Raw genomic sequence first — 25,144 nt, 5'->3', positions numbered from 1 at the left:
GCTGCCTCCTGCACGCCCCCTAATGGGGATCAAGCCCACAACCCAGGCATGCGCCCTTGACTGGAATCGAACCCGGGACCCTGCAGTCCGCAGGCCGACGCTCTATCCACTGAGCCAAACTGGCTCGGGCTGCTTTGCCCTTCTTTGAAGAAATTGGTGGATGAGTTAGCTCCTGCCACAGAGCGTGAGTGGCAGGCAGCACTGCTCTCCCGCCTGGGATCAGCGGGTGGTGGCTGGGTGTGGCGGGCCTCCGGCTGAGCTGGGCTGGACTGGCCCAGCTGGGGTGACTCAGCTCGGCTTCCTGGTTGCTCATTCTCTTCCTGGGTCCAGTGGGGTAGCCCCGAAATGTTCTTTTCATGCCAAAGGTGGAAACGGAAAAGAGCAAGCAGAAATACACAGGTCTCTTTAGGCCTCGCCTCCAAAAGCACCCCATCCCTCTGGCCTCATTCTGGCCAGCAAGTCACGTGAGTGGGGACATGTGCCCTTCTTATTGAGTGGGAATCCAGAGTCACGTGACAACGGGCGTGGGCACAGGGAGGAGAGAAGAATGGCAACTTTCATGCCATCCTCTACCACAGTTGGCTCAAAGAAACTCGCCCGAGCCAAAATTACCTAAAATTTCCTTTCCTTGTGGTTTATTTTTTTCAGGAAGCCAGAACCTATGGCGCCCGTGGCAGTCTTTCAGGCAACATTCCTCTTGGCCTGGCTGCCTCTGAGTACTTACCAGAGCGAAGGTAAGTGGATAACACAGTCAAGAGTACAAGCACATAGAGAAAAAAGGAGGTAATTGGCTGCCTTGGAGGAAAGTTGCACAATTCTTTTTTCTTTGGAAATTGCATGGAATTGGTGAGTAACAACAGTTACCTTAGTCATGAGCTTTCTGATCTTGATGACTCTTCTTACTGAGCCACCTTTGACCCTGAGCTCCTGGCCATGGAAGCATTTGCGAGTAGACCTAACCCTGCAGAACTTCATGGTTGATGCGTTGAAAATGGCCATCACCAGAGAGAGCTTTCTGCACCTCGCTGCGGAGCAGGGCAGCATTAGGGAAAGAGAGGCGGGGGAACTGCCCGGCTGGCCACCAAGTCAGAACACGCTGTGTGTCCCCCAGCCACGGTCACCGAGAAGCTGTGAGCTGTCAGAGAGCCCTGCTCGGTGCTGGAATGCTCTGCGTGGATTTAAGAAAAGCATTTGTCACTTAGCTACTTCCCGAGGGAGGGTATTTTGGGTAAATACATTAACTTTATAAACAGAGTCAGTAAGAATTCAATTCCTCTAAAATGTTTCTGGGTACCTTTTGAAGCAGTTTGAAGGCGGATTCTTTGAGCTGAGAGCGTTTCCGTCGGTTTACAAAGTGTGTGTTGCTTCCTCCTGTATTTGACAAAGCTCTGATGGTTCTGTTTGTGTGTTTACTTTTCTCTGCACTCCCTCGTAAGACAGAGGAAGGCGCATGCTCTCTGTCACTACCCAGACAGCTCCTGACCGTGGATTCATGAAGAAGACATTGGCGGGAAACATCCATAGAATTTTGCAATTTTCCCTTAAAACTCCGTGAAAAGATATTTGGAAATTTTTAGAAAGGGAGATTTTGTTCTGATAAGAGCTCAGTTTTCTGTCTGAGAGTCTTTAGGTCTGGTTTGAGTTCTTTCAGCTTCAGGGCACATGGGAAAATGCCACTTTCATGGCTTGTTAAAAATCATAGTCTGACTGTTGGTGTCTTCCCTAATCTGGAGTGAATGGTAGTAACTAGGATTTCTTATCTGTAGTATGTCTACCCCTCCCCCTACCTCACGAATATCAGGGTGACTCAGCTGGCCCAGGGTCCCACCTCCAGAGAATCCCAGGCACTTAGCCAAGCCTCCGGCACCACACTTCCCTGGCAAGTCTCATTATCTGACCCCGGCTACTTGCTGTGTGCCTTCTCCTCACAAGACCTCTGCTCTCTGCTCCCCCGCCACTCCCATAGTTTAGACCAGACATGCGCCTGCCTGTTCCTCTCCCACCAGCCGTGTTGCTGCCTCCAGCTTTCTCAGCCGGGCATGCCTGCATTGCTAAGTAATCCTGTGTTCGTCCTCGCCTGCACTGCTTGGATTTCTTGCCTCCATTTCTGCTGCATCTGACCCAGTACCTACTCACGCTAGTGTCCTCCTACGGGATCACCCACCAGCTCAGGTGTGAGCCTCCTTTTCAGACAAAGTAGCTTCTCCTGGCCAGAGGGCAGGGCCAAGGCTTACTGCGTTAGCCCTAGCCCCGGGCTCACGTCTGCATCACCAGAGACCAGGATCGAAGCCTCTGGATGTGTTTTCTTCCAGTCTCTTGTGTGTATGTACGCACAGACAGAAATAAAGATGTAAATGTGTAGACTTTTTTATAGAAGTGAAATTATGCTATTTATACTGGGAATATTTATACTTAAGTGTGTGTGTGTGTGTGTGTGTGTGTATGCATATACATATATATGTATGTATTTAAGTGTGTGTGTGTATATATATATTAGAGTACATATACTTATGTTAAATATATATACTTATTAAAGTACATAGAGTATAGAGTATATATTATATATAGCATAAGTATGTATACTGGGGAAATATATTCTATACAGCAGTGGGCAAAAGTAGGCTTACAGTTGTTAGTATGGAAAAATATATAGTACAAGAATAAATAATAGAAAAATAAACTCTGTTTCATGTACTCACAGCTGTAGGCCTACTTTTGCCCATCCCTGTATACTTATGAGTATATATACTTTAATACAGTATATCCTTATTAAGATGATTAATTCAACATACAATGAGAGTTTTTACCTTTGAGCTTAAATGTTCTTCTAGAAATAACATTATATTAAACTAGGAGCCCGTTGCACGAAGTTTCGTGCAATTGACTTTTCCTTCACCTGGCTGCCGGCACCAGTTATCCGCCAGCAGCAGTTTTCCTCTGGCCACCCGCCGATCAGAGCGCCTCCTGCCAGCACGATCGGCCACCTCGAGAGGAACTCCGATCGGGAGGTGCTCTGATCGGCGGGTGGCCAGAGGAAAACTGCTGCTGGTGGAAAACTGGTGCCAGCAGCCACGCAATCGGCCACCCCGAGTTCCGCCACCAGCGTCTTCCGCAGCACCAGCGGCCGGCGGGAGGAGCGGGGGGTTCGGGGACTCGCGAGTCCCCGCCCCCCGCTCCTACCGCCAGCCAATCGGCCACCCTGAGTCCCGCCCCCCGCGCCTCCAGCCGGCCCAATCGTGGGCGTAACGGAGTGATGGTAATTTGCATATTACCATTTTATTAGGTATGATGATGTCTGCATCATGTCCCATCTTGTGAATGGACCATGGTTTATTTCCTTAAGTGGTGTCCGGGCCAGCCAGCCAGAGAAACTGCTTGGGAAGGTGGGAGGAGGGGCTGTGATTGAACCAGGTCAGTCTGATTCCCAAGCCTGCCTTTCTGGCAGTACTCCAGGGCAGCGTTAGGGAAAGAGCGCTGGGCCCAGGGCCAAGGGCCAAGGGCCTTGGGTTCTGGTCAAGTTGTGCGGTTTTGGGAAAGTCACTTCCTTTTTTTTTTTTTTAACCACAATCTCCTCATCTGAAAAACAATGGGACTGGACTTAATCTCTAAATCCCTTTAGCTCTCCGACTTTACCACTCTTTCCCAAGGAAGTCCTAGTTTGCTTTTGACCAAATTTATTTTGACTGACTGATGTCTCTCCAGTGTTTGAGTCACTCAGCACTTGCTGATGCATATGCCAGTCTACGGACTTCCCCTTCCGTCTAACACATCATCCAGTAGCTTTCTAGAGTTTCCAGAAATAAAGCTGATACTGGTAGTTTACTGGCTCAGTCAGCAGCCAGTCACTGTGCTGGGCCAGGTGTGGTAATGGTCTTGGTTTCACTGAGCTGAGTAAGTCTTGGTCTCACCCCTGCTTAGCTCGCAGTCTATGGGGAGACAAACACACAACAGACTTTTACAGCACTCTGTGGTCAGTGCTCAAGCAAGGGCCTTGCGAAACAGCCACGGGGAGCAGAGAACGCCAGGCAGGACACATCGAGGTGTTAGTGAGGAATGGCTTGTCAGGCACTTGAGACCTGGTGGAGATCCTGGATCTCTGCCATTTGAGATCAACATGCGCTATGGGTAAGACACTATGCCAAGTGCTGGGGACAAGAGTCCATCCAAAGACGCATAAGCATCAACCTCCGTCCTTCAGGGAATTTGAATCTAGAGTGAGACCAACAACAACAAACAGGAAAAATGAAATGAGGGCTCGGAAAGATGGGGGGATTTTGCATGCACCCTGCTTTCTCTGGTGCCATTGGCTCCACAAGGATTAAAAACATGCCCCCCCCCCCCCCCCCCGCCAGTTCCATAAGGAACCAGCTCTTTCATCTTGCCAAGTCTCCTTTTAGTTAGAAGAATGAATGCTTAGAAGGTGATGTAGCTCCCTCCCTCAGGGCCTATCCTGAACTGGCTGTTTCCTGAGCCCACTGGCCTCTGCAGGTATGATTCCTGTTTGCATCTCTCTTCTTTCACAGACTCTGTTACACCACTAACCCCTCTGCACTTGCAATCTCTCATTATTTCAAGAGTCAGCTGTGTCTCTCCAATAGGTTCATTCCTTAAGCTAGGAACCTTGTCCTGATTATTTCATACCAAATGCCTCATATGTTGCTGCTGCTGCTCTCATCCAAAAAGTTCAGTGAATTTTTGCCAGAGGTGTTTTAAGTTCTATGCATTGAGATGGGCTATTTCCCACTTTATAGCTATATAATAAGCAACAAAATACTGACTTTCAAAACAAGCTTTCATTTTTGACTTCCAGAAATATGAAATGGATAGCAACTAGTCCCGTTGTTCAGCCTTGCTGTAAATTTCCAAGCCAGTTATATTGTCCAATGAACTGTCCTTTGTTGTTTCATTGTTAAATAAATCTGTGCAATTTGTTTAATTTAATTATTATTTACTAGAGGCCCAGCCTGCAATTGAAATCGCGAGAGGAGGTGCCCCACTTCCTGCCCCCGCGGGAGGCCGGGACCCGCGCCTGACTCACAGCGTCCCCTGGTCCTCCTCCTGTCCAGTTGTGACCCGTTACGGTGTCCTGCCCTAATTTGCATATTATCTCTTTATTTATTTATATATACATATATAGATTGTTTGTATTATTTGTTTCACTGTTTATCAATATATTAACTTGCTGTGTATCATTGAGCAAATCATCTCATTCACCTAAGTCTTAATTTCTTAATCTCCAAGTGATTTCAAAACTCCCAGCTTTTCAAGGTGTCTGACTTTAGGATGCTCATGTGAGCTGTACCTTTCAAAGCTAATAATATGGACCTGTGGCTATTCAATCCTACTCCTATTAAGTGTCATTTTGTGTCTCATTTTGGTCTTTCAGTCTTGTCGGAACCTTTATCGCTGAATGTGTCCATCAATGCCACACAGCAGAGTTTGCTTCTACAATGGAGTGTCCACAACCTGACTCATCAGGAATTAAAAATGGCTTTTCAGATCGAGATCAGTAGAATTAACAAATCCAATGTGATCTGGGTGGTAAGTTTTGTTTTGCTTTTTTTTTTTTTAAATATATTTTATTGATTTTTACAGGGAGGAAGGGAGAGGGATAGAGAGCTAGAAATGTCGATGAGAGAGAAACATCGACCAGCTGCCTCCTGCACACCCCCTACTGGGGATGTGCCCGCAACCAAGGTATATGCCCTTGACCGGAATCGAACCTGGGAACTTCCAGTCCGCAGGCCGACGCTCTATCCACTTAGCCAAACCGGTTTCGGCTGTTTTGCTTTGTTTTGACTCTATATTTTAAAAATCCTTTTCTGGTGTCATGAGTTTTCTTTTATAACATACAGAAAACCCCAGTATGGAAACACGTTAGCAACTCAAAACAGTGTTCCTAAACAGTCACATTTCTGTGTTTTTAGTGAAGAGGATCGGGGACAAAGTGAAATGTGACAATTTGGTTGGGCAGGTTGGATGGGACGCATGAATAGCTCATGTCTTCGGTCCTGCTGGGCCCCTCAGAAGGCTGTTGGGTCAGTCCCAGTGAGTACTGACTCCCGTCTATGAAGATCAACCAACTTAGTCTTCTTCCGTCTTTCTTCCCGTCCCACCAGAGATTTTGTAAACGAGATGTCATTTTGGCAACGTTTTCTTGCCAGCGTGGCTTCCAGTCAGTCTTTGCTTGCGCTGTGCTGACAGGTAGGGAGAATGAGTCTGGCACCTTCGTGTTCTGGCCGGAAAGCACTTCTTCATGGTGGCCTTGGTTACCTCCCAGGTGGCTTCTCCTCTAACAAATTACGTGAAGAAAATCCTGGTGCCACACTTTTGCTTTTGAATTATTTGGATCGATTTTTCCCTGGTCTTGATTCCTATCATGGTTGTGTCCGTTTTGCCTGATGCTTCCTCGTCTAGTGCAGCGGGCACTTTGGTGGTTTCTTTCAATGGTCATTGATGGTCTGGGGCACCTTAATAATCTGTCGGTGCATCTGTTCACTCGTTGTCCTGGGGTGGTGGAGGACAGCGGGATGTTTTCTCGTGGAGGGGAGTGGAGGAGCTGCCTGGAGAGAAGGCAGACACAGGACGTGTCGCTGCTGGGACCTCCATTTACTCAGTGCAGGGCCACTCCTCTCGGGCCGTGGAGGTCTGGGTCCAGGGGTCCCAATGGTTAGCTCCTTCAGGAAAGCAGGAAGGCCACTCATTTTAAAGCCTCCAGTGACTGTCCTCATTCACTCTTGCCTTTGAGATCTCAGTGAAATATAATTCTGACTCTGTGGATGTAGGATTGGCAGCAGGTGTCTAACTCTACCCCCAATGAGAGCTGTTCAGTGTTCTGATTATAACACTAGCATGTCTACGGACAGCCATTCACCTCCCCACATCAGCACATCTTCCCACCCTGCCACCTCATACCAGCTTCAGTTAATGAAGCAGCCCAAACACAATTCACCACGTTAAAAACAATCACAGGACTGAGGCGTGCAAGGAAAGTTCTCTCCTCTCCCCAAGGCCGTCAACACCACAAAGCACAGCGGTGTTAGACGGAGCCATGCGCGGTGTCCGGGAGAAGCCGCGCCGCTGCCTGCTGATGAGCGGGGGAAGGCACTCAGCACGTGGCTTTAGACCGTGGGCGCAGGTCTGGACGCTGTTCAAGGTGAGGGTCCGACAAACCCACAGACAAGGGTGTCCTGACCGGGGGAGGGGCGGCTCGGGTCGCTGGCCAGTGCTGTGCGGCTGGGGTTCGGCCTGACTTCCAGCAACTGGGAAGAAGGGCTGTTTGAGCCAAAATATGTCTTTATCCCGAGGCCAATGAAAAGATGGGAGTGGCAGGACCTGATTGGAAGTTTTTAAAAAGCCTCCTCTGTGTGCGCTGTGGAGAGCAGGTGGGGCAGGAGGAGGCCACGCGTGACCAGCAGCAGGCTTTGGGGTTGGTCCAGAGGAGAGGCGCTGGGCGGGGCGGGGGGGGGGAGGGCGGGAGGGCCGCAGTGGAGGCAGAGTGGCCAAATATGAGAGAGATGCTGGAGGGGAGACCCAGTTTGTGGCTTGTTGGTATTATAGAAAGGTCACCGTGATTGGTATAGTCCTTTTCTTTGTATTGGCGCTTACATTGAACAATATTGAAGCAAAATGTACTTGAAGTTCTCAGATGAAATAGTGATGAATGGTCAGGTCCACTAAACTGATAGTTAACAACTTATGTTTTATAATCTAGAAATGAAGGGATGCCACACACTGAATAAAATATAAACAACTGCCCTAGCCGGTTTGGCTCAGTGGATAGAGCGTCAGCCGGCGGACTGAAGGGTCCCAGGTTGGATTCCGGTCAAGGGCATGTACCTTGGTTGCGGGCACATCCCCAGGTGGGGGCGTGCAGGAGGCAGCTGATCGATGTTTCTCTCTCATTGATGTTTCTAACTCTCTATCGCTCTCCCTTCCTCTCTGTAAAAAAAAAAAAAAAATCAATAAAATATATTATTAAAAAAATGAAAAAAAAAATATAAATGACTTCCACATCGGAGTTTTGCATCGGTCAGGTGCGCGGTCAGGTGCGCCCAGGGGACTGAGGTGTGTGAGGGTGGCACCGGGAAGGGAGGGGCTCCCGGGGAGGGAAGGCCTCGGAGTCTGCCAGCTCCAGGCTGTGCGCTGTGCACAATGCCCGCCCCCTCACTGCAGGGGCTGCCGTTGGCTCTGAGGGCCCTGGAAGCAGACTCAGTTTCCCCAGGGAGCGCCAGGGGGTTGTTGCCTCGGTCTCCCAGCGGTGGGGCCAGAATGCAGGCGTTCTGGAGGCCCGCTGCATGGGCACCTGGAGCGTGGGGTGTGAAGACGGCAGCACGTCCCTCTCTCTTGGGGCCATGAGTCAAGAGCTCACTCAGGTGGAGGCCAGCAGCTGGATGGCTTCAGGAGAGCAGGCTGGGAGGGAGCCAGAGGGAGCCTGAAGGAGGGGGGCTGCTTCCAGGGCAGAGGGGCGTGGGGGCGCTGAGCCCACACAGAGGTGGGAAAACAGCGAGTGATTCCAGAACGGGGGTGGGCCACTGTGTCCGGAGAGGATTCCTGCAGCGGGAGGTGGGCGGGGTAGGTTGCAGGGGGCCTGGAATGGCAGGTGAGGTGCAGAGGAGCCACGGAAGCCTAGCGAATTAGAGCGTCAAGTCCCGGTGTCTTCGGAAGCTGGAGACTGAAGCTGTGCAGGATGACCAAGCTGCATTCTGCATGGGCGAGCTTCCCAGGGAGCAGTGTGAGCAGTCCTGGTGGTTGACATCTCTGGGAACTAAGATGTGACAGACGGAGCTCGAGGGAGGGGATATGGGCCATGTGGCCACCATCTCTGAGAAGAGAAGAGACAAAAATCTAAGGGGGACACGGGGAGCCATCTGTGGATCTCTGGGAGACCTTTGAACTCCCGGCTCCATGAGAATTGCTTTCTCTACCGAGACTTGGCTGACCTGACCAGGCCCTGGCTAAAGATGAACGTAAAACCATACCCATCGATCTCGCTTACTTGGAAAAGCGCAACTCAAGTAATTCTCTACCAGTTGGCAGTTTTCTTAGCAGGTCCTGTGTGACCAGCACTGTTGCTTCCGTTTCCTTTCACTTGCTCCACTCGGACCCCCTGGAATGGGAGGCCCAGAGCGGTGGGAGCCTAGTCTTTGAGAAGCAAGAGGCTCTGGCCGGGTCCTCCCTGAGTCCTCGGAGCACGGGGAGCTGGCTGGGAAGGATGGCGGGTCCTGGCTCATGCTGTGGAGTTGCAGGGGGGTGTGCTTTGGGATAAGTCCAGGCAAGCCCTTTCCCAGGACAGCATGGCTGCGTTCCCAACTGTTTCTCTTGACTTCCAGGAGAACTATAGCACCACCGTGCAGCAGAACCAGACCCTGGGCTGGACGTGGGAATCCGAGCTGCCTCTGGAATGTGCGACGCACTTTGTAAGGATACGGGGGAAGGAGGATGATCCCCGGATGCCCCAGCGGAGGGACTGGAGCAGCTGGAGCTCATGGGTGGAAGCAGATGGTAAGAAGTGAGGTGATGCCCTAGCTGGTTTGGCTCAGTGGATAGAGCGTCGGCCTGTGGACTGAAAGGTCCCAGGTTCGATTCCAGTCAAGGGCACATGCCTGGGTTGTGGGCTCATCCCCAATAGGGGGCGTACAGGAGACAGCCGATCAATGATTCTCTCTCTCTCTCTCTCCTTTCCTCTCTGAAATCAATAAAAATGTTTAAGAAAAAAACAAAAGAAGTGAGGCGATGAGAGAGTGAAAGGGTTTAATGTAATACTATTTGGGGATCAACAGTCAAATAGTGGAGGTCCTCTTTGAGGCACACGGAGGACACCAGTCATTTCCTTTGGCTCCCAGTGGAACTAACAAGCTTATTTCCCATTGGAACGAACAAGCTGGGTGTGAAACTTGGCCCCAGGAGAGAGACGTCCGAGATTTGGCCTCTGAATCTATCCATTGAAATAATTATGCAAATCCAGACCATTTTTATTTAATTTCCAAATGTGTATGGAAGGCTAAGTGAACCAAGCAGGACACAAGCTGTACATGTTTGTATTAGAACGACCTCTGCCACTGTGTCCTTGGAGCAGTCACAGGAAACATGGAAATGAATGACGGTGATTGCTTTCCAATAAAACTTTATTTACAAAAACAGATGGTGGGCTGGCGTTGACCCCTCGGTTAGTTTGCCAGTATCCCTAATGTAGAGAGAAGGGAGGGACATATGGAAAAATGAAAGCAATTCTTTAAGTAATGAGACTATAGATAAATACACTTTAAATATCACTTAATTTTGATAATTTAACTTTGTTGTCATTAAAATTTACAGTGGGTATGTCACCATTTCTTATGGTTCAGCTAAGCAATATCATTCGGTTCTCTCAACTATATATCCTGCCAAGTTATCTGGAATGCCAACCAATAGAACCATTTCTTTGTTAAGTGTTTATTCCAGTTTATGATCTCAAATGGATAACACATTAACCCATGAGTAGCCTAGGGGTTAGTTTAATACTAAATAATAGAATTAAATCTACATTCTTGTCACTGTTTTAAGCACTATACATACTGAGTCCTCACATCTGTACATCTGCCAGCTTCACAGATGAGGAGACTGAGTCACAAATAGGTTACAAAAACCCAGACAAGGTCATCAATCCATTAAGGGGTGTAGCCATAATTCCAACCCTGACCACCGAGGCCCAGAAACCATTGCATCCTACTGCTGGAGGAGGGATTCGCTCACAGACGAAACAGCGATTAAAAAAGCAGTAATGAGAATGAACTTCATAAACAACCTATCTATTTTGATTAAAAAAAAAATACACTATAGCCCTGACTGGTTTGGCTCAGTGAATAGAGCGTCAGCCTGCGGACTGAAGGGTCCCGGGTTTGATTCGGGTCAAGGGCATGTACCTTGGTTGCGGGCACATCCCCAGTAGGGGGTGTGCAGGAGGCAGCTAATTGATGTTTCTCACTCAAAGATGTTTCTAACTCTCTATCCCGCTCCCTTCCTCTCTATAAAAAATCAATAAAATATATTTTAAAAAAATACACTACATTTCTCCAAACTATCATCTCCAAACTAACTCAAGAATAAAGGGGAAATCTGATTATTCCTAACCCCCAATGCACTGGTTCCCAACCACGGTCACACGCTAGAATCACCTGGGGACCTTAAAGTGCACCCACACCAGGCACTCCGCACGGGTGGCATAAGCGATGGCAACTGTGGTCCTCGCAGGCCAGCAGCGGGACTGTGGTGGGCTTGGGAGTGGGGGGCAAAGGAATCTGAGCAGTGATAAGCACAGGCAGCTCTCCCGGAAGGCCAGCTGTGAGGGCAGGTGGGGAGGGCGCCGAGGCATGCCTGGGGAGCACGATGATGATGCTTAAAATGGGAGAGACAGGAGGATCTTACATGCAGGTGGGCCCTACAGAGGGAGAGGCTGATGCACAAGGAGATGGCTGAGTGTCTGGCATTTCTGAGGAGGGAGGAGGCAGGAGGCAATGTGGTGGCCAGTACAGGTTAGAGATTGTGCAGGACATGGCTGTGGAGCTGGCCAGACCTAGCGTGTGTGACTGTGGCTTTGCCACTCGAGTGAACTTGGGCTCAGTCCGGCCTGACCTATGGCTGGGAAGGGGGAAAATGACCTAATGAGATAATGGACATACCACTCAAGACAGGGCCTCTCACATGGCTGGGATCCACGGAGCAGGCCATGATCACCCCCCACGAGCAATGACCCAGCAGTCCTCAGAGGCCACAGTAAAGGGGTCTGGACACTGGGAGCCTGGCACACAGGACTGTGTTGTGTGCACCCACGTCCATAGGTTTGCTGCGGAGATGGAGGCCCCTATTTTCTCCAGAAGGCAGAAGCAGCTAAAGTTACTGTGGAGAGGGAGACGGGAGGGGCCGTTCGGATTCTGAGTGTCTTTCTCACCGAGATGTCTTCTCTTCTCTTGCAGCTCAGAGTTTGCTTGGACCAGGCCCGCTGCTTGTTTTCCCTAAAGAGAAGCTGGTGGAGGAGGGCTCCAATGTCACCCTCTGTTACGTTTCTAGGCACGCCCAGAGTAAGGTGTCCTGTAAGTTGAATGGCAAGCTGATCCTCGGAGAGCAGCTGGACCCACACGTGTCTGTGCTCACCTTGAGGAACGTTTCCTTCGTTAGTAAGACGGGGTCAAACTTCTTCTGTGAGAAAGACAGGAACGGCACCCAACCGGGCCTCGTTATCTTTGTCGCCAGTAAGCATGCGCCTTCTCCCTGCCCTCTTCCCGCTTCCTAAGGAACCATGGGTCCCCTTTACCGGAACACGGGTCACATTTCCACTCACGGCCCAATTTTCTCTGACCTCCCAAGTCTTCCAGGAGGGACTCAGGAAAGGAAACCCTGGAGCAATCCCAGCAGGATTTCCTGTCGACGCCTGGTCCTTGTTGTCAATTTGATGCCTAGAAACCAAGAGTATTAAGGGGAGAAAGCTCAGGCCAGGACCTGGAAATATCCCATGTTGCCTTCGCCCTGAGAGGCAGCCGGGGTTGGGGTCCGGGCACCGGGGTTGACTCTCTCCCGTGCTGGGCCTGCCAGGTGGACCGAATTTCTTTCTTTCTTTTATTTTTGAAATGTACCACCTATTTTATTTAAGAATTTTTAAATTACAGTTGGTTTTTTAAAAATGATTGATTTTAGAGAGAGAGGGAAAGGGAGAGAGAGAGAAACATTGATATGTTGTCCCCCTTATTTATGCATTTATTGGTTGATTCTTGTATGTGCCCCGAATTTCTTAGCCTCTCTGAGCTGGTGTCTGCCCCTGGGGAGGGGGGACAATGACGGCTGTTGTGAGGATTAGTGAACGCGGAGGGGGCTGGCCCTGCACTGCTAGCCGCACACAGTAGGGGCTCAGCACGAGGCCATCACCCCGGTGGGCGGCCGCGGGGGGAGGGAGCACTGGGGTTTCCTGTAGCTGTGTGCACACGTCCGTCCCGTGGCTCCTCGGTTCTGTCTTGAGCTGGCCCTTCCCTGCACGTCAGGGCAAGATCTGCGACTGCGCCCTCGCTGCTTCCCTGCCGAAGGCCTCCCCGGCCCCCGGGCACTGGGTTTGTGCTCCTTGGCCTGGCCTCATCGGTCGGGTCGGCACCATCCTGGTGCTCCCAGCTCCCGGCTGCTGAGGGTAGCAGGTTCCCCAAATCTGACCGACTTCCTGGCAGCCCACGGGTAACCCCCAGGCTCTCTGTCAGCCATGGCTTCTCTGACTTGGTTCTTTCATTCTTTCACTCGCTCGCTCTGTGGCTGAGCAGCAGGCCTGGGCGTACAACGTCCATCAAACACACTCGGGGCTGCAAGCAGCACACAGGCCACCCGTGCCCACGATGCACGGAAAGGCACGGGAGGAGGGGGGAGAGGGAGGAGACAGGCCAACATGATGCGGCGCCGGAGCGTGACTCTCGGGGCCGCCTGCGTGCACCTGGAACACATCCCTGCAAGGGACCCTCTCGCTGCCAGACCCCACGCAGAGTCCGCATTGTGTTTGCCTTTGACTCACGAGGCCTTTCGTCTGTCTTTCCTTCCGGTGGACAGAAGTGCTCGAGGAGCCCAAGGGCTTTTCCTGTGAGACTCGGGACTTGAAGACTTTGAACTGCACTTGGGATCCTGGGAGTGACACTGACTTTTGGAAATACCGCTCCCAACGCTACACTTTAGTTGAATCGTAAGTGAGCGCTCGTTACATTATTGACGGATTCGGCCTTGTTTGAGTCCTGGTGACAACTTAACAAAGGCCGCGTTTAGATGCTGCGTAAATTTGAACAGATATTTTAAAACCGCCCTGCCAGCCCTAGCAGGTCTTAGCTGGTCGCAGTGCACAGCGCGTCCGACCCGAGTGTCATCGAAGGGAAGTGTAGCATCAAAATGACAAGACAGACCGTGAATGGTTCATCTTGATGTGAAAATACTTCCATCCTTTTTAATCATAGTTCCAGCTGCGTCTACCTAATGTCCAACTTTTTAAGACGATCCAAAGTCACTGAAGGGGAGATCTTCCCCCCTGCGAGGGGGCGTCGGTGACTCACGTCCCATAGTTCACCACATAAGCCAGACTTGCCGAAGCAGTATTTCGTCAGCGGTGTTGGTTGGTGATGGATGGACGCGCTCACGTGGAACATGGTTTTAAAGCCGCTGAGCCTCCCCGAGGGAGCCTGGGATGCACTTCCTCATGGACCAGCGCGTAAACCCTGGAATTGTGTTTTTGTTTTTAAGATTTTCCGGGAAAAGGCAAGTCTGTAAACACAAAACCTGGTGTGCTTGGCAAGTAGCTCAAGACTCACAAGAAACGTATAACTTCACACTCCTGGCTGAAAACTGCTTCAGGAAGAGGAGTGTCAATATCCTCTTCAACCTGACACACCGAGGTGAGGCTAGAGCTGCCGTGGCCATGTGTGTCTTGGTTTGGCACAAGGCGGGGTGGGTGGTGAATGTGCTGCAGGTCTTTGCCTAATTCACATCCTAAGCGAAAGTTACCGTCTGTAGCCTCTCTTCGTGGATACATGCATGGCCCCCCCACGGTCCCCTCTTATTGGTTGGTTTGATAATGTAATAAGCACCCATGAGCTTACCCCTCAACCTCACAACGAGGACGGTGACAATGCCTTATTGCGTGTCAGTTCAGTAATTCTGCTCATTCCGGTTTCCTGTTTTGGTTAGGCTCTGCCTTCTGTTACATTCTCCCCATGGACCGCTTCTTCAAGCTCAGACGCCCCTCCTCCATCTGCCCGATTTATTTAATTTTAGGAGTCCTCAGGTAGTTTCTTTCTGTGTTTCGTTCAGAATTTCTAATCAGTGAGAGAGAAAGTTGCAGTTCGCTTACTCCATCCTGGCTGTAAGTCTGGTTTTGTTTGCCATTTTCTCAAAAATAAACAAAAACTACTTACTGAATAAAGGAGGAAAGACCTGCTTATTTACCAAAGTCTTCTGGACCTGTGCTTGAACTCTTTTCACTTTGTGTTCTTATTCTCTCCCCCCCCCCTTTTTTTTTTTTTTTTGGCAGTTCGCCCAATGACCCCCTCTAATGTATTCCTTAAAAGCGTAAGCGCCACAAATGCCACCATGACCTGGAGGGTACAGCCCCTGGGGAATCACTCCACGCTTTTGTGTCAGGTGGAGCTCCATGGCGAAGGACGAGTGGTACAAGTAAGGACACTGCTTACTACTCCGTTTTCAGAAAGCCCTGGGTGCCCAGACCAGAGAGACTGAGGAGGAAAATCTCTCTACACTCTTATTTCTCCGTGGGTTCCAATGGTGTGGGTGGTAAGGGTTGAAAAAGGTCCATGAAATTCATTGTAGACTTTCAGAAGGGGCCGTAGAGATTTTTCTTCCCAAAGAAGAACCGGTCTTAGCCCAGCTCAGGCTGTGCCGTGCTGGGATTGGGCTTCGCAGTGGAGAACGCTCACCGATCTTCTGTCTTTCCCATCAAGCAGCACAATGCTTCCATCCGGGTGAACGGTGAGTACTTCTTCAGCGGCCTGGCCCCCGCCACAGAGTATGCCGCCCGAGTGCGCTGTGCTGCTGCCGAGCACTTCTGGAAATGGAGTCAGTGGGCTGGCCAGAAGTTCAGCACACTCCAAGCTGGTACGTTCCAATCCCTGGCGTTTCCCGCAGGGATCTAAACTGACTGTTGGGAGATGGCCATCTTCTCTGAAAGCTCTTGTTTGTACTAAAAACTAAGGGGGAAATACTACAAAAGAGGCGGGGTGCTATCTTTAAAAAGAAAAGGAAGCCGGCCCTCACTGGTTTGGCTCAGTGGATAGAGTGTCGGCCTATGGACTGAAGGGACCCAGGTTCGATCTGGTAAAGGGCACAGGCCCAGGTTGCGGCTTGATCCCCAGTGGAGCCCATGCAGGAGGCAGCTGGTCAATGATTCTCTCTCATCATTGATGTTTTATCTCTCTTTCCCTCTCCCATCCTCTCTGAAATCAATAAAAATACATTTTTTGAAAAAGATAAAGAAGCTGAATTAACTGGCTAATGAGATATGAGTGGGAAGACATCCACTTGGGACATTTGCCATCAGTGTTATTTCTACTCTCTATTTTCTCTCTGATCTTTGTTTTCGCCCAAGTGGTTTCTAAGCTCCTGGCGTTGCTGGATTCCCGCTGGACTTGGGGCTGTGTTAATTAATAAGGACTTTTAACTCAGGACCAGCAAACATAGAGTCCATGCCAAGGAAAGCGTTGGTCTCATGCCAAATAACTCTAGGCCAAGTTTGGAAATATAATGATATTTGGAAACTTGATTATGATTGATAAGTCACTGGTTCAGCCACAGCAAACTGTGAGCCCCCTCTGTCATGCCCTCAGGGGCCATTTCCTCAATATTCAGGATCAGAGAGTTTTTCTCCCAAATGACTATGTGTTAGAGCTCAAATAGGCCTCAGCAGACTAGAGGGCCCAGCCCTACTTCAAGGTAATGAAGTACTACCATTGCCCAGTTTACTACTGAAGCAACTTGGGCCCATAGAGTGAAGAGACTTGCCTAGTTTGCAAAGTTAATGAATGGCTGAGAAATAATAGTAGTAATAATAATAATAATCCTATATAATAAAATGCTAATATGCAAATTGTCCCCTCGGGAGTTCGACCCACTGGGAGTTGGACCGCTGGTTATAACATGCACTGACCACCAGGGGGTGGCACAGAACGAAGGAAGGCCCCGGCCGGCGGCCAGCAGCTGGGGAAAGGAAGGCCCCAAATGGCCCCGATCGTCGGCTAGGCCTAGGGACCCTACCTGTGCACAAATTTCATGCACCAGGCCTCTAGTAATAATAATAATAATAATGGCTGACATTTATTGAGTATGTAATATGTGCCAGACACAGCTCAAAGCTCTATCAGTGTTTTACTCTCTTAACCCTCACAACATGCAGTTGGCACTATAGCTATCCTTACCTTATAGATGCGGACACTGAGGTTCAGAGGGTAATGAACTGGCCTGGCCAGTGGCAGGGCTGTGGCTGCATCTCGCAGCCAGGCAGGCTGACTGCAGAGCCCGCCTGTGCCCAGAGCTAATTCCACAAGTTCTGTCTCCTGCTGTTGTTACCGCAACCTTGAGCCCTGGCTATTTTAGGGCCAGAGAAAGGATTGCATGTCCTTATTTTAGTCCATCTTATTGTCCATGTTTGTAGGCAGGCAGAGCTCTTTCTGTTTCACCTGAGGAGGCTCATTTTAAAGCAGTGATTCTAATTGGGGGCTAGGGGGTGGGGACAGCACTCCCTGCATCAGAATCTACGCACGGGGTTGGCCACTGGTCACGCTCAGCAGGCCTCCTCGTCTTGTCTGGGGTTCCTGCCCAGCCTGCCCATCCTCACACTCCGGGGGCCCCTGATAATTTTCCCTATGTGTGTGGATTCCTCAAGGGTCCTCCTGCTGCAGAAAGCCCTGAGAATAATATGGCATATTCCTCAGTTGTATTGTATTAAAGAATGTCTACTTGAATAAGGCTGCTTTTGCTTGGTTTTTACAAATTTATTCCAACATTATAATTAAACTTAAATGCAAAAGGAAAATGGCAAAAAAAAAATAGAGTTTTTAGTAAATTGTGTTCTTTTAGTTTATCGTCTAATAAACCTGAAAATACTAACCTTAGCTTTTGATGATGATAGGGAATTAGATGAAACTACTGATGGCGAATTCATGCTTTGTTTTTTAACCTCTGAGAGCACTTTGGAGAATGCTGGAAAGCTTGAGCTTGTGTGCATTATAATCACACCTCAGCATAATCACAAATGACGCTGGGTGGAAATTACGTTGACATATGTGGAACGCTATTAACTGTGCCGCCATGGTCTCTTCTTACAAACACCAGCTTATGAACCAGCTAAGATTTTGCATTGAACTTGGGGCCCCCTATTGGGCCTGAGTATTTCAGTAAGATTTTGATTTAATGTTGGCTTCTCCAGCGGCTCCTTTAGCAAATTAAAATCGGCTTCAGTGGAGCCCAGCCAGTGTGGGAATTTACCTTAATAAGCCCCTAGAATTGGCCTAACGGACAAAATGATTCCAAAATTCTTTGGTGGCTGCCAGAAGCTAAGGCTTGGTGTTCATAAAGGGCTTCCAGTGTGACGTCCCATTCAGATACAGAAGACCTTTTGTTAAGCACCTACTACGTGTGCCTAGTGAAGCATGAACAGGGTGGCCGTGGATAAATGGGCAGAAAAGTCACAATGAGTGAGAGAGAGAAGCCTCCGGGTAGCCGTCGTCACTGGAAGCGGGAATGTATGGTTCTGCATTCGTATTGTGACCCAGGAACTTTCCTTGGTTCGTTTCAGCTCCCTCCACGGCTCCTGATGTCTGGAGAAGTGTGAGGTCAACGCGGGGATCTTGTAATGTCACTTTATTCTGGAAGGTGAGACGCACTGATTCAAAGGGCCAGCTTTCTTTGGCCCTGTCTTTCACGGGAAACAAAGCAGACTTGGCTGCAGTCTTCCAATGTAGGAAACTTAGGGGGGTCCGTACTGTGAATGCGGCAGGCGTCGCCCAGTGGGGGAACCCCACTCCACACCCATGTGGCTAATGTTTGCACTGCTCTGTCCTTGACCTTGACCGCCCACTGCACAGATGACCATTCTCATGGTCAGAACCTGCCTCTCTGTAGCCTCTACTCGGGCCCCTCCAACTTGTGCAGACCCCAGGGCACGAGTGTTATCAGACTTTGAATGCCAGGTCCTTGAGTCTCAACGTGGTAGAAATCAGTACAAGATCAAGCAGACAGTTTATGGAAAGGGCTGTGTGCAAGGGAGTCAACCAGAAGAGAGGAGCCGAGCTCCCGAGGAAGCTTATGGAGGGCCCTCGGGGTAGGTGGGGGGTTGGGAGTGAGGATGAGGTCCGTTGTCCCTAGATGCTCATCTGGCGGAGGCCGAGCCCGAGAGTCACAAGATGTTGTCCCTGGTCAGTGCCCACCCAGAGGGCCTGTAAAATGATGCCTGTGCAAACATTCCAATTACCATTTAATTGACAAAACAACTGTTTTGCAGACCAGGATGTTAAGAAAGGATGTGATTGAGTGCCTTCTTCCCGCTAAGGATGTGGCTAGGTAATTTCAAGGACGGAATTTCATGGAAAGCAGGGAGTCCCGGTCAGGCCTCCGAGGTGGGTTCTTTGGGCCAAGCTGAAGTCCAGGGTCACCCCACAAGTGTAGCTGGAGAAGCACGCTTATCGCCATACTTCAAAGTTACGATTATTTGAGTAGTCACAGCATGTATGTTTAAAATTTATGAGCCAAGCTAGAACACTGTAATACAACCTCTATGGTGACCTTTGACCTTGACGAAAATGCCCCTGGCCACACAGAAGGCCAGGTTTGTGTTCGGAGCTCTCAGGTCCCCGGCGGTTGATACCAGTGCTTGGCCACCCTGAGAGAGCAGGCCCCGGCCACACCCCCGCTCTCTTCCCATCTCCACTCTGGCCCCTCTGCCACGAGCCCTGTGTGCATGCATGTGGACATGCCAGTCCACATGTCCACGTACTGTCCACCCGGTCTCAGGTCTAGGGGGCACCATCGGTCCTTGGGAGGGTAGGCTGAGGGGCAGGCCCTGGGTGTGGGCTTGGGACTAGGTGAGCAGGGAATTCTCTGCAACAGGGGAGTCTTCTAGGAGGGACCGTGGGCCCTGGGGAAGGGGGTGCACAGCTGCGAGGGTGGGGGGGGAGGACAAGAGTCAGGCCCTCTGCCGGGGCTCATGGATGGTTTCTCCCCTCAGTATCCACTCAGTCTCTTTTAAATCCCGGCTAGAGAGCCCCCCCCCCCCCCCCGCCCCTGCCCCGTTCTCTCGATTCCTGACTCGCTCCCTCTTCTGTGGCCACGTTAGGAGGAGCTCAGCCCTCCGGAGCTGGCTCTGCTCAGCTTGAGAGAAGACGGCCTGGTGAAAGGCTGGGCTTAGGGGCTATTTTCTCTATTAAACTGTGGTAATTTGTTGGTGGGTGTGCATGTGTGTGCGTGTGTGTGTGTGTGTGTGCGTGTGTGTGTAGGCATTTGAGGGAGAAAAGATGAAGAAGTAAGTGTGCAAACTCCTTCCAGAGGGAAGCCCATTTTGACACGAGTGTCCCTGTTTTGCAGCCACTGTCCAGATCGCAGGCCCACGGGAAGATCCTGTTCTACAATGTAACCACAGAAAGCCTGGACAGACCCTCCATGCTCTTTTCCATCCCCGCTCCGGCCAACGGCACAGAACTCAGCCTCGACGGGTGCTCGCACCAAATCCGCGTCACGGCCAGCAACGGTGCGGGCGCGTCTCCCGCGTCTGTGATCGTCATCGCCGGGGACCCCGGGAACCGTGAGTGGTGCTTTGTTGCGTTTTATCCTCTGGGAGAGCGTTGGTGATGTTACGGGTAGAGATGGGCGAGTCGGAAAGACAGTCACTTGGGGCGACAGAACGTCCAGCGACCACAGCGTTAGCCGTTCCCCTTTGGTCCAGGCGTGTCCGTGGGCTCCCCAGGACAGTCCTCCTCGTGTGGGGAGAAGGACTTCAGCCATCACTCGGGCCATTTCTGCCCTGGCGACTCTTCAACAAACTGGGGAAATTATCGCAAATTTACTGAAATAAATACAACACCAACCAACAGTCCTAACGGAGAGTGGGAGATGGTGTAAATGTGACTTGCGGCTTATGAAAGATGATATTATGAACTATGTTGTCAGTCTTTGCCGCCTGTAAAGAGCCCAGGAACATTCCAGAGACCAAAAGAGCCAGGATCAGATCTCCAGAGGGGCTTTGCCAAAGCTGTAGAGTAACCGTGGGGACTGGCTCCCTGCCCCCTGCCCCCCACCCCCCACCCCCCCCCCCCCCCCGTGAAAGGAGAAGGTGGGAATGACCCTACACATAAAATCAGCAGTGACACTGATTTCCTTCCCCGGAGAGCTGGGAATGGGGGTTGGGTGCACTAACCCCCTGGGAACACTCTGAGTCCATGCACGCTTGAACATAATACAGTTGACATCCGGGGTCACTCATGAACCTTGCAACACTGTCACTACTATTACATCCTCAGACCCTGCTTATGGGGTGAGGTCAGGTGGTATAAATGTATCATTCAATTGGGCTTAAATTGGTGTTACGTGGGCTAGATTAGAGGGTGGTGGTGTTTCGTTTTGTTTTAAGAACTATGCATTACATCAAGTAAAAAAGAGGAAGTAGGATCGTGTCGCAGAAGAAAAACTAAGGAGTTATTTAACACTAGAGGCCTGGTGCACAAAATTTGTGCAGGGAGGGGAGGGTCCTGGGTGTTGGGAGTCCCTCAGCCTGCCTGCACCCTCTCATAATCTGGGACCTTTTAGGGGATGGCCCTCTTGCAATCCAGGACCACTGGCTCCTAACTGCTTGCCGGCCTGCCTGATCACCCCTAACCACTCACCTGCCTACCTGATCGCCCCTGACCACCTCTGCCTGCCTGCCTGCTTCCCCCAACCACTCCCTTGGGGGTGGAACCAGCCTGGGCGAGGGGCTGTGGTGTTCTAATCTCTGGTTGTTCCACTGTTTTGGTCGCTGGACTTTTATTATATAGGATAAGCTTTGCGTGCCAAGACCAGCACTTATCAGAGGAAATGACTGTATACAACATTCTGTCCTCGTTAGAACCAGAACAGGAAAAGCAGGCATTCCATTCCCCAGGGGCAGGGGAGGCGAAAGAAAGACGGCCTCGCATGAGGCCCAGCCCAGACGCTGCTGAGCGCTGCTGTCTGTCTGTTTCGGGGTTCCCACCATACCTTCCTTCCCGGTGCTGTGCAGCCTTCAGACCCTCCCGCCCTCCGTGGGGCTCTCTCCAGCTCCCCTGTGTTCGCATTCTTGTCACTGGAGTGGATAAAGACACAGGCGGACTCTGAGACAGACCAAGGAGGTGACGCCCCTTTCCGCCTCTAACTCCACTCCTCAGACAGTCTTGCAGTTGTAAAGCAGCAGCTTGATAAGAGCGGTGATTCTAAATCCCGGGGGAGATCTCAGTGTGAATGAGTGACGTGAAAAATGCTGCTTCGATGGGAGACAGCTTCGTGTCTTTGCTGAAGGGAGAGGGAAGCCCTGTCGGTAGGGTACACACAAGGCCCTTTGCCTTGGGCCAGGGCTGCACGGTCCTTTGGGCGCCCCAGCTGGGTAGTCACGCGGTGCCCTGGCAAAGTTAGCAGCACCATGCTTTCCCATAATGCTCAGCGGTAAGTAGGATAGCCAGATAAAATACAGGACGCCCGGTGAAACTGGAACTGCAGGCAAATAGAGTACATGTTTAATGTCTGTCTGTACCATGCCATACGTGGTCCGCAGTGGTTGAGTTTCTGGGCTGCTGCTGGTGGGCTCACTCTTTGATGGGGGCCTGGCTCCTCTCGGATGGAAGCTGAGACCACTGCCTGGGAACGGGACAGACTGTGCAGTCAGCTTTGGGGAACGGGGGCATTGCCATCTGCAGGATGTAGGGCAACCCTGCTTTAAGTCAGTAGGACTGGTAGTCCATTAAGACCATGTCACCTTTTTCCCAATTGTCAGACCTCACAAAGACTATGCGGGCACATAGTAGTCTTTGTTTTGTTTTGCTGTGTGACAGCCTTGGCCATGAGGAGCGTGCACATCGTTGCATAACGCAACTTAGTACATATCCCAATTGTCTTTTCTCTTTTTGTCCTCGCCTCAATTTCCACCCCTCACATCTAAGAAACAGCGGAGGTGAGAGAAGAAAGAGTTCAAGGCACAGGGGACGGAGTCTCTATGTCCTGGAAACCGCCACCTGGAGATGTCATAGGCTACGTGGTGGACTGGTGTGCCGGTCCCCGGGAGTCGCCCTGCGATCTCCAGTGGGAAAACCTGGGCCCCAATGCCACCAGCACCGTCATCAGCTCAGGTGAGAACCGTCCACGTCACCATCTTGTCCCATCCACCTTGCAGCACGATCGGCGAGGATGTCTGGACCATCTCGAGGATGCTTTGTGATAAATTCATCATTTTGGAAATTACTGATCCATCATGGGTGCTAGGATTTCCAATGTTGAAAATGATGTGGCCTGAGGTTTGACCTTAGATCTACCAGTACTTTGCCAGAGAATATCTGAGCCTAAGGCTGGGAGAGGGTTTCATGATTTTCATGAATTTGTGGCAGCATGGCCTTCTAACAGTTGTCCAGAGAGCGTTTACAAAAGCAAAGAAGTGTGTGGATTTGGGAGATGTTTAGGACAGTGATGGGCATTGATCATCTCCTCCTTCATCTTTAATAGAACATACAGAACTTGCCTCCCACATTGGATTTGTAATTTTAAGACTCCTTTATTAGCAAAATCAAAGGAGCCTAGGTTTGTGGCTTGAGCAGGGTTTGGTAGCGCCATCTGCTGGACTCAAGGTGAAAATGTGGGAATTGTCTGGGTCCAGAGGGTGACAGAGGCCCCTGAGGGCATCCATGAGCCCTTGGGGACTGAGGAGGCAAGGTTCCCCTTGGCTAGAGAACGTCAGTGGCAATGTGGGCACTGCAGGTGGATTGCAGTGTGAGGGGGAAGCGAGGAGGTGGAAGCAAAGCCTTCCAGACACTTGGCTCTCCTGGGCAGAGAGAAGGCACGTTGCTGGAGGGGTTTGCAGTCACAGGAGGGCTGGCAGTGGCTCTCGGGTCGAATTCTACATGGTGTCATGCACACGTGTCATGCACACGCCTGAGGTGTCATGCACACATGTCATGCACACGTGCTTGAGAGCTCTTCCCCCAGGGCTGATGTAGAGAACAGGCCCGTGGGCTTGCCTGGAGACAATGAAGGACTCGGAGGCCGGTGGAGGGAGGGCAGGCAGTGGAGACGAAGGGCAGCACCCCCGAGGAGATTACTAAGGGGACAACTTCCGTTTTCCTTCTTTTCCTTTTCAGGAGGAAAGAGAAGGTCATCCTGCGCTGTTACTGAAAATCTGTTGGTTTTTCTTCTCTAGATGCTTTCAGACCAGGGGTCCGATACAACTTCAGGATCTATGGAATTTCTCCAGAAAGGACGGCCTATTTATTGGAGAGGAAGACAGGATACTCCCAGGAACTAGGTGAGCTGAAAGCTTGTGATGTGCCCATGGCAGGCTTGCTCAGAACAATCCAGAGACTCAGCTTGGGGTGCAGGAAGATTCCAACGCCGTGCCTAAGTTCAGTGTCTTCTTGATTGTGGTCGTTGCATTCTTAACAAATTATTTTTAAATCATACTAACATAAGACATTTTCACTGAAAACAATGTATAAATGCTTTGCAAAAGAGGGTAAAGCCACTGCTGATTTTCCCAGAGTTCACATTTCCCTGCTCAGAGAGACTGTTTTCAGTCAACATGGCGCTGGCTCTGTGCAGGTGGACTTATGTCACCGACAGGAGGACCCCAGCCAACCCCAGAGGCCGCGGGGCTGGGCAGGCTGAGGAGTCTCACCTTTTTCTCTAGACCCGTGGTTGGTAAACTGCGGCTCGCGAGCCACCTGCGGCTCTTTGGCCCCTTGAGTGTGGCTCTTCCACAAAATACCACGGCCTGGGCGAGTCTATTTTGAAGAAGTGGCGTTAGGAGAAGTTTACATTTAAAAAAATGTGGCTCTCCAAAGAAATTTCAGTCGTTGTCCTGTTGATATTTGGCTCTGTTGACTAATGAGTTTGCCGACCACTGGACTAGAAGACCTGTGCCTTGGCATCATCTGGGAGAGCTGGGAAGAGGCTGAGAACCTTCTTGTTCAAGCCTCCCCTTTCACAGATGTAGAAGCAGATGCCCAGAGAAACGCAACACACGGTCACACAGCAAAAAGAGAATAAGAAATTTTTTTTAGAAATCGTCTGTTCCCAAATTGTAGATGCAGCTGCCCTGGCATAGCATGGCTTAGAACTGCGTGGGTCTGCTTACATGAGGGTTGTTGTTGTTGTTGTTGTTGTTGTTTTTTCCAATAAATATACAGTCAGGCCTCCACATCCCTGGGTTTCCCATCACAGATTCCCAACTTAATATTGAAAAATACGGTTTCTGACCCGCCTTTGGTTGAGTCCACAGATGTGGAGTGCCAACCGTATGCACTGTTCTACCCCACACACCGCGTTATATGAGGGACTTGAGCCTCCGTGGACGCTGGTATCTGCAGGGATCCTGGAACACTTAGAGAATATTTCCAAATCCTGACTCTTCTTACCCCGACTTCCTTCCCAG

The 25,144-nt window shown here is 50.5% G+C and overlaps 1 protein-coding gene across 5 annotated transcripts in view; it reads left to right on the top strand.

The window, feature by feature from the left end:
- The window catches only part of OSMR (oncostatin M receptor), a 46,171-nt gene that overhangs the window by 11,189 nt on the left and 9,838 nt on the right, over positions 1–25,144 (top strand). The window contains exons 1-13 of one of the 5 annotated variants that reach the window (XM_079795148.1): positions 246–464; positions 649–734; positions 5,387–5,541; positions 9,333–9,504; positions 11,955–12,230; positions 13,561–13,690; positions 14,239–14,390; positions 15,026–15,168; positions 15,453–15,606; positions 18,302–18,378; positions 20,086–20,302; positions 22,674–22,853; positions 23,915–24,019. In XM_079795148.1, the coding sequence (XP_079651274.1) occupies positions 346–464; positions 649–734; positions 5,387–5,541; positions 9,333–9,504; positions 11,955–12,230; positions 13,561–13,690; positions 14,239–14,390; positions 15,026–15,168; positions 15,453–15,606; positions 18,302–18,378; positions 20,086–20,302; positions 22,674–22,853; positions 23,915–24,019 (1,966 nt within the window). In that variant the 5' untranslated portion in view covers positions 246–345. Of the gene's footprint in view, positions 1–245; positions 465–648; positions 735–3,224; positions 4,489–5,386; positions 5,542–9,332; positions 9,505–11,954; positions 12,231–13,560; positions 13,691–14,238; positions 14,391–15,025; positions 15,169–15,452; positions 15,607–18,301; positions 18,379–20,085; positions 20,303–22,667; positions 22,854–23,914; positions 24,020–25,144 lie in introns of those variants that run through there. The other 4 variants (XM_079795146.1, XM_079795147.1, XM_079795150.1 and 1 more) reach the window with 4 other exon arrangements.

Source organism: Cnephaeus nilssonii, assembly GCF_951640355.1.
Source record: "Cnephaeus nilssonii genome assembly, chromosome: 2".
NCBI classification, from domain to species: Eukaryota; Metazoa; Chordata; class Mammalia; order Chiroptera; family Vespertilionidae; genus Cnephaeus; species Cnephaeus nilssonii.
The sequence above is the reverse complement of the archived record's forward strand: the minus strand, read 5'-3'. Positions and strand labels throughout refer to the sequence as shown.